Below are 12878 nucleotides of genomic sequence, written 5' to 3' on the forward strand. Positions count from 1 at the left end.
TTATAGATGAGATCTAGAGGGGGGAGGGGTTTTCCAATAATCCTCTCCGCTGAGCTGATGACCCTCTGGAGTTTATATCTGTCGCTGGCGGTGCAGCTAGCAAACCAGACCAGAATGGATGAGCAGAGGACCGACTCGATTGTAGCTGAGTAGAAGGACCTCAGAAGTTCATGGGCCATACCGAACTTCTTTAGTTGGCGAAGGAAGAAGAGTCTTTGTTGCGCCTTCCTCTGGGTTGCGGTAGTGTTTGCCCTCCAGGTCAGGTCATCAGAGATGGTTGTTCCCAGGAGGCGGACACTGGTAACCCTAGCGACCTCAGTGTCCTCAATGTATATCGGGGGAGGAATACTGGCATACTTCCTGAAATCAATGACCATCTCCACTGTTTTGGCCGTGTTGAGAACCGGCCCGTTCTCACTGCACCAATTGCAGATTCTGTCCACCTCCTTGCGGTAAGCCTGCTCGTCGTTCTCACTGACGAGGCCAATAATTGTGGTGTCGTCCGCAAATTTGATGATTTTGACAGAGTCCTCTGTGGATATGCAGTTATTCGTGTATAGAGAGAACAGAAATTGTGACAAGACACAGCCTTGAGGGGCTCCTGTGTTGGTCACCCTGGGTCTGGAGGATATGTCACCCAGCTTAACAACCTGGGACCTGTTCGAGAGGAAGTCTATGATCCAGAGACCAAGGGTTGCATGGACATTTAGCTCTGTGAGATACATTCCAGGGAGTGCTTTTGTAAAGAATAAAGGAAATACTGAGCGGTCCCCATGAAGAGATGGACTTGTCTCAAACCATATGTCACATTTTTACTACCGCTTATGCATTAAGAGATATTCAATAAAATAGCTGGCATTAGTTAACTGGGCCGCTTCTATTACATTCACTTTAAAGACTTTTCAGTCGCCACCTTTGCAATTTTGCTAAGTTAAGCATCAGAGCTCTCCTCTAACAGCCTGGCTATCCACATAATCTTCCTGTCATACCATTCTGTTATCTGCAATAAACACCACCAATAGCAATCAAGAATTCTCCCAAGCTCCTGGAGGAATTCTTACCTATAAAAGGCTCAAAATACCTCTGTAGGATGAGGTGTCCTGAGGGGGAGCTGACCGCCAGAGACAAGTAATTGGACAGTGCTTAATGCTTGTTCTTTACTGATGGCATCCATGGCATGATGAGGGCTCAATAGATCAAACTGTCACTTCCATTCACAAAACTGTTCTAGCCCAGTGTTCACCAGCATTGCAGAGAGAGAGTGTGTGTGTGTGTGTGTGTGTGTGTGTGTGTGTGTGTGTGTGTGTGTGTGTCTATACCTCATGCGAGATGCACACAACACGTAGTACTGTAGTATGAAATTGTTTGAGTGTATATACAAGGGTTGACCAGAAAGGGTCTGCCATACAAGGCATTCTTTTAGTGTAATTTTACTTGCCTCTGTAACCTTTTCTCTCCTGCACCAATTGGCAATTGTCACGTGACTGCAAAATGCTAGTAAGGCTTTGTTCACATCTAAAATCGAAATCGCAAACGCCAGCATTTTGCGATTTTGTGAGTGTTTTTTTTTTTCCCCTCTCCCGGCGCTTACTGTTGCGCTACAATTTTTTTGTAAAGTGCTTTTGCAGAGCGATTTGTTTTTTTTACTTCCTGATGCAAGTCAGGAAGTGAACTATCTGACTCAGAAAAGGATAAATACAATGGCCTCAATTCACTAAGCTCATGCTGGAGATAATAAGGCAAGAATAAACTTACCTCCACACAGTGAGAGAGTTATCTTCTCTCTTCATTCCTTACGTTACCTCCTCTGTAGATATTTTCACACGCAGTTAACATCCTGTCTTTAACTCTGGAGTTATTTTAAGGATTGGAGAGTTAACTTAAAGACAGAAGTTAACTTTAGGTTTGCCTGAGGTAAAATGTTTCCTGAATACTACATGCCTCGTCACCATGGTGATGACTCTAGAAACGTCATTAAAGACAGGAGATAAGCTTAGTGAATTGAGGCCAATGTATTTATTCTTAAAAGCGCAACGCAATCGCCACACAAAGTGACTTTTTTGAGCGTTTTGCGCTTTTCCTATACCTTCGATTGTAGCAAAATCGCCCTAAAAATGGTACATGCAGCGCTTTGCTAAGGGGAAAGCTGACGAAAAGCTCAGATATGACCTATCCCATAAGGATTCATTGCACTCGCAATTTTAGGGCGATTTTTAAAATCGCCGGCGGTCAAAAAAAATGCAAAACGCCCTAGGTGTGAACGAGTTCTGTCTGTTCTGCAGCTTTAACATGAAGCCCCTTCCAATCCCTCCAACCTGTAGGCAAGGAATGTGATGCTAAAACAACAAAGTGATTGCAAACCTTGTAAAAAGATAATGCTAAATATATATTTCTATAACCATGTATGTAAGTCTTTACACTGCAGTTACTTTACTATTAGAATAGATGACTTATACATTCAACCTTTCTCACAGCTTGCATGATTACTTATCTTTATATTGTATTAACGTCTCTTCATTTTCTCCTCCCTGTCTCCCTATAGGAAACAGCCCACAAGACAGCCCGAGGAACTTCTCCCCCAGCGCATCCGCTCATTTCTCATTTGCTAGAAGGTAACACTGCAGTCCCAGAGTACATGGGCACAATTTTTCTTCCAATAGCGCCTAATTAGCATCCTAATCTTGTCTAATTACTTTCGAATGCTCGCTAGCGAGGAAAGGACACATTATTCATGATTATTAATTTACATGAATTGCTTATTGTACATATGCTCACAGTAGGTGCTGCTTTTAAATAAACAACGTGTCAATCTGTTTTCTTTGCAGTGCTTTCAGTATCCTGGCAGCCTGCGTGTTCACACAGCAGCGATCATATTGTTATAATGTCACTGCGGTCATTGTTTTACACTCCCAGGAACCGGGACTGAGTTTATGCTGGACAAATGAGCACTGCACTTGATATTGTGGTGAAACCCCTGACACAGTGTGATGTCATGACCATGGTCCTGACCGTTTGCTATCTGTGAACCTCGTTGCATTGTGGGAAGTAACGGCTTTTCCAAATGCCAAGCAAGCAGTTACTCACTCTGCACATAGAACTCTCAGTAACAGACATTCCCCAGAGGTCACTTGGCAGAACTAAAGCTGTCACCACCAGTGATAAATGTCACAATGTACGGTAAATCAGGAAGAGGAAAGATTTTACAATGGGCAAACACTGACTAAATCATCTATAAACGAATATTGTAAAAAAAATAAGCAATTTTATTAATTGTTATTTTCACTACAGTTCCTTTTTAAGTGATTAGCCACCCTCATTATAGTTTCCATGCATATCTGGACCAGGATGACTGTTTTACTTTTCCACCGAGCAGTAAAAGGACTGTTGTTACTGTGTGTATATGTGTCTGTCTGTTAAAATTAAACTGAAGGAGGTTTTAGTTTAACCTGCTTATCGGTATTCCCCGGTATAAGAAACGCTCTTGCCAATGTAATGCTATGTGTGTGATCCCACTTCTCTCAAGCATTTTCTAAAAATCCCCCTTACCATTACATTAGCAAGAGCTTTACAAATCACAGGTGCTTAGAAAAGCGCTGCTAGTGGGTACCAAGCCTATGTGTGAACACCTGTTCCTGTATATGCATATATGGTAATGGTAGAGCCATTAGATGAGATTTGATTTTTCTCTTGCTTAGTGTCCCTTCAGTTATTGGTGTGTGTGGGAGCGTTGCCTCTCCTGCCCCTGCTACTACGCTACAGTGTTGTGTTTCTCTCTTCCACCAATTGTTTAGCCTGACAGAGAACTGGCTGTTCTGCTGAGCCAGTCTAGAACGGCATCTCCTGCCCAGCAATGTATGTCAGAGGTTTGTGACTCCCCATACCAGCCAAATAGAATTACTTATCATTTGGCAGGCAAGCGTTCACATACAGAATATACATTTCACATGCGCTGTTGGCGGTTTGCCTGGAGCTCTGCTTGTGGAGATTAGGCCTGTGCTTCCTGTGTGGGCAGCCCTTTTCTGAGCGGACAGTCTTCAGAACAGAGAGCCTCGCTGACTGAGCTCTGCATTGTGAGCGCTGACCTCTGGCTCTCTCCTCAGCAAGCAGCTGCCAGGGATCATGACGCTCACATTTCACATGGGTTTCTCTCATTATAACTATAAAGCATTTCAAAATATGTCAACACTATAGAAATGCATAGACTACATAAAAAAAGTCATGTGACATAAGGCTTGGTTCAGACGGGAGAATATTGGCGTTCAGGGATGTTGTTCACCGATTGTTTAAAAGTGAGGGCTGATCAAACTTTTTGGGACGCTGCATGTAGCATCCCACACACTCAGGGCAGGATTTACCATAAGGCAATGTAGGCACCTGCCTACAGGCGCCTGATGATGGAAAGGCAGCTTTCTCCCCTCCCTGAACACCTTCCTTTCTTTTTTCCTATGCACAGTCCTGATGAGGCTGTGAATGAATAAGAGGTTACTCACTCTTCTCATGGGATTCCTCTGATCTCCCTTCAGTCAGGGGTACCTTTAGCTACGTAATACATGGCACTCTTCTAGCTACTTAATATTGAGGGTACCACTGGCTACCTAATGCTAGGGGATACCTGTAGCTACCCATGACTGACCAGGGAAGTAAGGGAGAAGTGACAGCTGGGACAGGCAGCACACTTGCAGTGTAGTTCGGCGGTGGTTGTGGGTTCATGGAGGGTGGAGTCTAAGGTGCCAGGACCTATGGGGCCTATAGGCTCCTGTGAGGTAAACCCTGGCCTGCACACACAGTAGTTGTGTTTGGAGGTTCCATGCTTCTCATGGGGCTCAAAACACAACAAGGGGAACCAATTCCAAATGCTTTTCTTCTCTGTAACCGAAAATTTGCTATTACACAGAAAACATGAAAAGTCAAAACTACCAAACTGTTAAAAGCTAAATTAGTCATGTTCTCATCATAAACCAGTATATAAAAGGAGTAATGACCCTAAACTGCTGGAATAGAAAAGAAACTAGTATACCTCAATATGAGAATGGTAAACTGACACCAATGTGGTATAATGCTGCTATAGAGAATGGCTCATCCGCTCCAGCAGCATTATACCACATTGGTGTCAGTTCACCATTCTCATATTGAGGTGTATATGTGTCTTTCCTAATCATGCACTTTCTGGTTATTGCTCCTCTTATATAAGTCTATGATCAGAGCACTAATAACAATTCATAGACAATGATTAATGAATAGTTTTGCATGTACCAGTTGTTTGGCAGTTATTGTTTTTTCATATATTATTGATTTTGTGCTGCTGGGTCCTTGGTAGGCAGCAACAGTAAGCTAGATCACCAGGGAAGCCATATGGGAGAGGGAGGGGGAAAGCACTAGACAACATGGAACTGTATAGAGATAAGAGAGAGGAAAAAATCCTCTTACCCTGTCAGTGTTGTATAGAAACAGCATGGGAGGAATAGGGGTTTACTACTGGTGCGCAGAGCCCCTTATATAGATACCCAAGTTTATCCAGATCGCTTAGGGCCCAGTTTCTCACTGAAAATCACTGCAAAATCCCAGCTATTTTGCCACAACTCTTTGCAATTCTTGTTTAGGGAACGAGCATTGCTCCCTGAATGAGAGTTGCAAACACATTGCCACAATTTTCAGTATGAAACAGATGGATTATCATTTTTTGCCATTTCTCTGCCCTCCACTAGGTTGCTATGCTAATGCTCTGTCCTTTTCACAAGGAATTTTGTAAACACAATCAGATGAGATCTCAAATCAAGCAAGAATGCTTTCCTTTGATCTGATGCGTTTAAAAGCTAGGCAAGCATTAGAGGCTAGGACTAATGAAAACATTTTCAGTCTGATCACATTATCTGTATATTTGCCTTTGTGTCAACAATTATGACTGATATGTGCGTTTACCTATCTGTATATGCAGGTGGTTTAAACATCTTTGAAGTTTGATTAAACATGTGTTAAATTAAATACTGCTTTATTTAAACATCTATCCCCTGGATCTTATTCTCTTGCCTCCGTATCTCAACATTTGCTGTGTGAGTCCATTCTCTCCACGTTGAAAGAGCATGGTCTGTTTGTATTTAGTAATGATTAACAGCTTCATAATTCAGAAATATAGCCATCAGTAATAATGTCCCTGTCTGGGGATTAACATTGTTCGGGGCGCCAAGAGTATAATTGCAAGAGATGAATGTAAAACATGGTGAAGTAATGCCATTATCTTTGTTGCACAACAGGACTGATGGACGACGCTGGTCTTTGGCATCCCTGCCCTCCTCCGGCTATGGCACGAATACGCCCAGCTCCACCGTGTCTGTAAGTTCTGCCGCCTGGATTTTATTGCATCCTTAATTCTCATTGTAATAATGACACGCTTTGTTTACTGTTTAGAATGGACTTAGCGTTTGTTTACCAAGGCTAAATGTGTTCCTGGTAGGGTCTTTAATACAGTTACTGTAATGTATTTTAATTAAAATGCTTGCTTAGCCCAATGTCATTTAGTATTTTTCTCCCTGGTGTCTGTTCTTGCTGCTGTAGGAATTATTTTGTACTCTGGAGCAGTGGTGCATGCTGGGAAATGTAGCCCTCACTAGGGACTTCAGGCAGCCAAGTTCCCAAGATGCAGTTGATGCTGTCACTCAATTAGGAAAGTGTGACATGTATGCTGCCACATGTTGCCATAGCAATGCCACTGTTCATGCATGCTCCAGAGGTGGTTTAAGATGAAATGGGGCCCTAGGCATAGAAGTAGCTTTGGGTCCACCTTATTATTCTTTTGGTAAGCTAAGGTGTAGGAGGGATAAGAGGAAGGTAACAGATGGGCACCTTAAAGGATAACTTTAGAAAGAGGGGTATGGAGGCTGCTATATTTATTTAATTTTAAGGAATACCAGTTGCCTGGTTATGCTTCTGATCCTCTGCCGCTAATGCATTTAGTCATAGGCCCTGAACAAGCATATGCAGATCAGATGTTTTTGACATTACTGTCAGATCTGACAAGATTAGCTGCATGCTTGTTTCTGGTGTTATTCAGCCACTACTGCAGCCAAATAGATCAGAAGGGCTGCCGGGCAACTGGTATTGTTTAAAAGGAAATACATATGACAGCCTTCATATACCTCTCACTATAGTTGTCGTTTAACATAGAGTGACCAGATTTTTGTAGGCTCAACCTGGGACAGGGGTGGGGGGGGGGGGGGGGGGCTGTGGCGCGCTCCCCCGAAAAATAGGGGGAAAAATGTGGTGCCTGCCGCGCCGGTAAATGGGTGTGGCCATAACATTCTATGGGCGGAGCTAACGTAATGATGCAACAGCGAGGCATAAGAAAGCAGTGTTTATGCCGTGACGTGGTCAAACGAGGATTCGCATCATGGGTGTGCAGAAACTGTGTGATGCTATTTAATAGTATACCATAACTCCAAAGCAGCAAACACAGCCAACTATGACCATTAAATAATAAATGCAGCAACAGTTACCCCAGACACCACAAAATAAACGCAATGGGCAACATGTCAGCACAAAATAAACGCATTGCGGGCAACATTTCAGCTCAAAATAAACGCATTGCGGGCAACATTTCAGCACAAAATAAATGCATTGCGGGCAACATTTCAGCACAAAATAAACGCAATGGGGGCAAACATGTCAGTACAAAATGAACGCAATGGGGGCAAACATGTCAGTACAAAATAAAGGCACTGCGGGCAACATGTCACTACAAAATAAACCCAATGCGGCGCAAACATGTCAGCACAAAATAAACCCAATGCGGCGCAAACATGTCAGTACAAAATAAACGCAATGCGGGCAAACATGTCAGCACAAAATAAACGCAATGTGCGCAACATGTCAGCACAAAATAAACGCTAGGAGGACACTGACTGTGTGGGTGAGGGTGACAATGACTGGGTGGGGGAGGGTGACACTGGGGGAGAAGGGTGACAAGGACTGGGTGGGGGAGGGTGACACTAGGGGAGGAGGGTGGCAAGGACTGGGTGGGGGAGGGTGACACTGGGGGAGAAGGGTGACAAGGACTGGGTGGGGGAGGGTGACACCAGGAGCGGAGAAGACACTGACAGGGCGCTCTCACCCATTTCTTCTCCTCTTCGTTTAGCTGCCTGGTCTCCACTCTCCATGTGGTTGCCGGAGGGTGTGCGCAGGTTGGGGGCGTGCCTGATGCGGCCAGTCGGCCGCTCCGATTAGAGGAGCTCTAGGGGCGGAGCTGACAGGCAGGAACAGCACGCTGAGGGACAGGGCTGATGCAGCCCGATATCAGCGCTGATTGGAGGGTAGGCAATGAGCAAGTTGGGGGCGAGGCAAATGTAGCTGGGTGGCCGCGCCTACCAGAGTCCTTCCGACGGTGGCTAGAGTCCTGCAGCTGGGACGTCCCGCGGGCAAAAGTGGGACGTTTCCCGGGACACAATGGTGCCTGGGACAGGAGACCCCAAAAGCGGGACGTGTCCCACCAAATGCGAGACGTCTGGTCACTGTATTTAACTAGAGTGACCATATTTTTGTGGGTCCAACCGGGGAGGGGGGCGTGGGGGGGGCGCGGCGAAAAGTGGGGAGGACTGAGGAGCGCGCAGCGACGAAGACTGGGGGGGGTGGGCGGCGAAAAATGGGCGTGGCCATGACATTGTATGGGCGGAGCTAACGTAATGATGTAACAGCGAGGCATAAGAAAGCAGTGTTTACACCATGATGTGGACAAACGAGACTTTGCATCATGGGTGTGCAGAAACTGTGTGATGCTAATAGTATACCGTAACCACAAAACAGCAAACATAGCCATCTATGACCATTAAATAATAAATGCAGTAAAAGTTACCCCGGACACCAGAAAATAAACGCAATAGGCAACATGTCGGCACAAAATAACCGCAATGCGGGCAACATGTCAGTACAAAATAAACGCAATGCGGGCAAACATGTCAGTACAAAATAACCGCAATGCGGGCAACATGTCAGTACAAAATAAACGCAATGCGGGCAACATGTCAGTACAAAATAAACGCAATGCGGGCAACATGTCACTACAAAATAAACGCAATGCGGGCAAACATTTCACCAGAAAAGAAACGCAATGCGGGCAAACATTTCACCAGAAAATAAACGCAATGCGGGCAAACATTTCACCAGAAAAGAAACGCTCTGCGGGCAAACATTTCACCAGAAAAGAAATGCACTGCAGGCAAACATTTCACCAGACAAGAAACGCACTGCGGGCAAACATTTCACCAGAAAAGAAACGCACTGCGGGCAAACATTTCACCAGAAGCTAAACGCAATACAGGCAAACATTTCACCAGAAAAGAAACGCAATGCGGGCAAACATTTCACCAGACAAGAAACGCACTGCAGGCAAACATTTCACCAGACAAGAAACGCACTGCGGGCAAACATTTCACCAGACAAACGCACTGCGGGCAAACATTTCACCAGACAAACGCACTGCGGGCAAACATTTCACCAGACAAACGCACTGCGGGCAAACATTTCACCAGAAATGAAACGCAATGCGGGCAAACATTTCACCAGAAGATAAACGCAATACAGGCAAACATTTCACCAGAAATGAAACGCAATGCGGGCAAACATTTAACCAGGAATGAAACGCAATGCGGGCAAACATTTCACCAGGAATGAAACGCAATGTGGGCAAACATTTCACCACAAATGAAACGCAATGCGGGCAAAGTACACCTGGAAAAAAACCATTTACTCACCTGGCAGAAGTCTTCCTCTGGCGCGCTGCTCCGTCCCGGGACCGTCTTGTTCCTCCTGCTCTCTCTGGTCTCCCGCGCTGACAGGGCTATGGCAAGATGGCGCCCGAAGCCCAGTACTGGAGACACAAATAGGTCTCCAGTACAGGGCTTCGGCCATCTTGCCGTAGCCCTGCTCGCCTGCCGGTGTCGGAACAGACACCGGAAGAGGAGGCTGGAGCGGGGCTGCGGGCAATGAACTGGCACGGCGTTTATAGACGCCGCTGCCAGTTCATGAAGAGAGAGTGGCCAGAGTCCCGAGGCCGGGACGTCCCGCTGCTGAGAGCGGGACGTTTCCCGGGACCTCATGCTGCCTGGGACAGCGGACCCCGAATCCGGGACGCGTCCCATGCAATCCGGGACGTCTGGTCACTCTAATTTAACACCCACTAGGCCCCAGGCACCTGACTAGTGATAGTCATGTCCAGGAGAACTCATGGAGAAGCGTGATCAGTTTGGTCAGGTGATAGCTATGCAAGTCTCTGATTTGCTAGTCATGATCATGATGATCATGTGCTTCAAGCAGGATGTAATCGCAGCAAATCAGGGCTTTGCAAGTGTATAAGCTGATCAAACAAATCACATGCTTCTACATGAGTTCTACTAGACATGACCATTGCTACTGCCCAGGTTGCCTTGTGGATGCTCTTGCTCTGACATGCATCTTATAGTGGACATGTGCTGAATAATAATCACCATGTCAGGGCGTGGCAAAAGATGAACTATGTGTAAAAGGTCTACATTCACTGCTAAATATTGCAAGTCCAGCGGGGAAATACTTCAGTTTTGGATAGTGTATCAAGGGCTTAGAGCCACTTGTGCAGTTTTGTTGCAGTTCTGAGTTTTCATATTGAGAGAATTTCCATCACTTCCTGTCTAGACAGGAAATGGGGAAAATAGGTATGATTTTGTCAGGTATGAATGGATACATACAACTGTGCTCTGCGGCATTCACACTGCTGAACAGAGCTTTTATAGTCCTGGAACAGATTGCCCCAGAGTGTTTCCAAGTGTGTACACACACACACACACACACACACACACACACACACACACACACACACACACACCTACACACACCTACACCTACACACACCTACACCTACACACACCTACACCTACACACACCTACACCTACACACACCTACACCTACACACACCTACACCTACACACACCTACACCTACACACACCTACACACACACACACACACACACACACACACACACACACACACACCCACACCTACACACACACCTACACACACACACACACACCTACACCTACACACCTAATTATTGCTAGTAAAGTGCCCCAGCTTGGACATGATTTTTAAGCTTCCCACAGATATTGCATTTTTGCATTGTTCCTCCGCAACCAAACTTGCCTGGGGAAAATGAGTCAGCCATATTAGATATTCATGTCAGACTGCTCTTGTGTTCACTCACAATAGGGGTCCTCCTGGTCCTCTCTTCCCCCTCTCCATAGTACAGTACATGCTGTGCAGCAGCGCTCACCATGCATTGCCTATATAAGGATCACTCACTGGGCATAGTAATGTAGCAAGCAGTGTACCGTGTCAGCCAACAGTTTATGCTGAAAGGTTTGTATAAGGATTTTGATCATGTATTGGCTAACACATTAAAAGTTTGAGCTTTCAGTGCATGTTTTCTTCTGACTGCCATCCTGTGTACAAGACTCGTCTAAAAAGCACATTACTTTTAAGATTAAACCTATGAACACGTTACATTTACCTTACCTGACAATCTAGAGTTTGTACAGGTGTCCTCAGCATCGCTGGCCTCCCCTACAAATAGCCAACAGGAAGGATTGCTCTCATGTTATTGATTTTGTTTTTGTGAGTGTCTCTAGGGTACTTTCCACATGCTGTACAGCTGGGAGTCCAGCAATGCAACTGTACAGCACTTATCCCCAAAATGCCACCCAAAATGATCTTTAAAGATTGTTTCGTATGCTAGAATTAAAGTTGGGTTCAAGCTATGATGCTTTTTTTAACGTGTACTGTCACAGTAGATCCAATCATATTGGTATCCATTGCAGCCTGTTGTGTGCTGCTAATGTTTTCTACATTTTCCATGCATGACAGGACTGCATCTTGCTACTGAAACTGACACAATCGATACATTGAAAATGGACATGTCTGAATGGATCCTATAGATAAAATAGACTCTAACTATATGTTTGTTGACCTGTTGGTTTTCGTTGCAGAAAATGGCCTAATTTTTACAGCATACCCGAGTTGAGACCACGTAGTGTTCTACTATCTGGGGCTTCTTCCAGCCCCCATAGGCTTGTAAGTCCTTCATTCTCCTCCTGGTCCACTTCCTTGGTCCGCAGTGGGGCTTGGTACAGTGCGCACTGCTGCACATGCGCTGGCCTGGTCGGGCACCTCATTGATCGCACTCCCCTAGCCAGGTGCGCTCTTCTCACTAGCGGGAGTGTGATCAAGGAGGCGCGACGCCGGACCAGAGCGTGCGCAGTTGTGCGTTACTGAGCTATGTCGCTCACTGTACTGGGCCTCTCAGAAGATCCAGGATGAGGACCGGGAGGACAGAGAGGGACCTGCAAAACTACAGGGGCTGGAGGAAGCCCCAGGTAAGTAAAAGAATACTCTGTAGCTTCAACTCATTTATGCTTTAAGTGCAGTGTGAACCTAGCGCTAGTCTGGTACAGAGGATGGGAGTCTGAAGAACATACTGTACTGAATGCTTGTTGTTTTAATCTATTGTGCTGGTTAATACATTAAAAACGTTCCTGCTTATGCATACTGATGATGATAGTCCAATTGTGCCAAACTATGGTTATGTTGTTTTGTGCCATGTTTGCATATCAGGAGAACAACTAACAATCCTGTACACAACATGCCAATTTTTTTTTTTTTAGAAAAGTGCTGCATCCCTTTAAAGTGGACCTGAACTCAGAACTCAGAACTAAAAGATAAGCAACAGCATAATAACCTTTAAAGAAACACATTTCTTTGTTACAGCTGATACAAATCCTGCAATAAATCTGCTTTCACGGAAGCAGATATAGGGTTAACATTCTGTGTTTACAAATTAGCTGCTCTGCCGAGGCAGCCAGC

General features: G+C 45.2%; 1 protein-coding gene across 5 annotated transcripts in view; it reads left to right on the top strand.

The window, feature by feature from the left end:
* The window catches only part of MAST4 (microtubule associated serine/threonine kinase family member 4), a 690505-nt gene that overhangs the window by 552629 nt on the left and 124998 nt on the right, over positions 1-12878 (top strand). For all 5 annotated transcript variants that reach the window (XM_068249995.1, XM_068250005.1, XM_068250009.1 and 2 more), the window contains 2 exons: positions 2543-2612; positions 6252-6330. In XM_068249995.1, coding sequence (XP_068106096.1) covers positions 2543-2612; positions 6252-6330 — 149 coding nt within the window. The remainder of the gene's footprint in view (positions 1-2542; positions 2613-6251; positions 6331-12878) is intronic.

The sequence above is a fragment of the Hyperolius riggenbachi genome, chromosome 1 (assembly GCF_040937935.1).
Source record: "Hyperolius riggenbachi isolate aHypRig1 chromosome 1, aHypRig1.pri, whole genome shotgun sequence".
NCBI classification, from domain to species: domain Eukaryota; kingdom Metazoa; phylum Chordata; class Amphibia; order Anura; family Hyperoliidae; genus Hyperolius; species Hyperolius riggenbachi.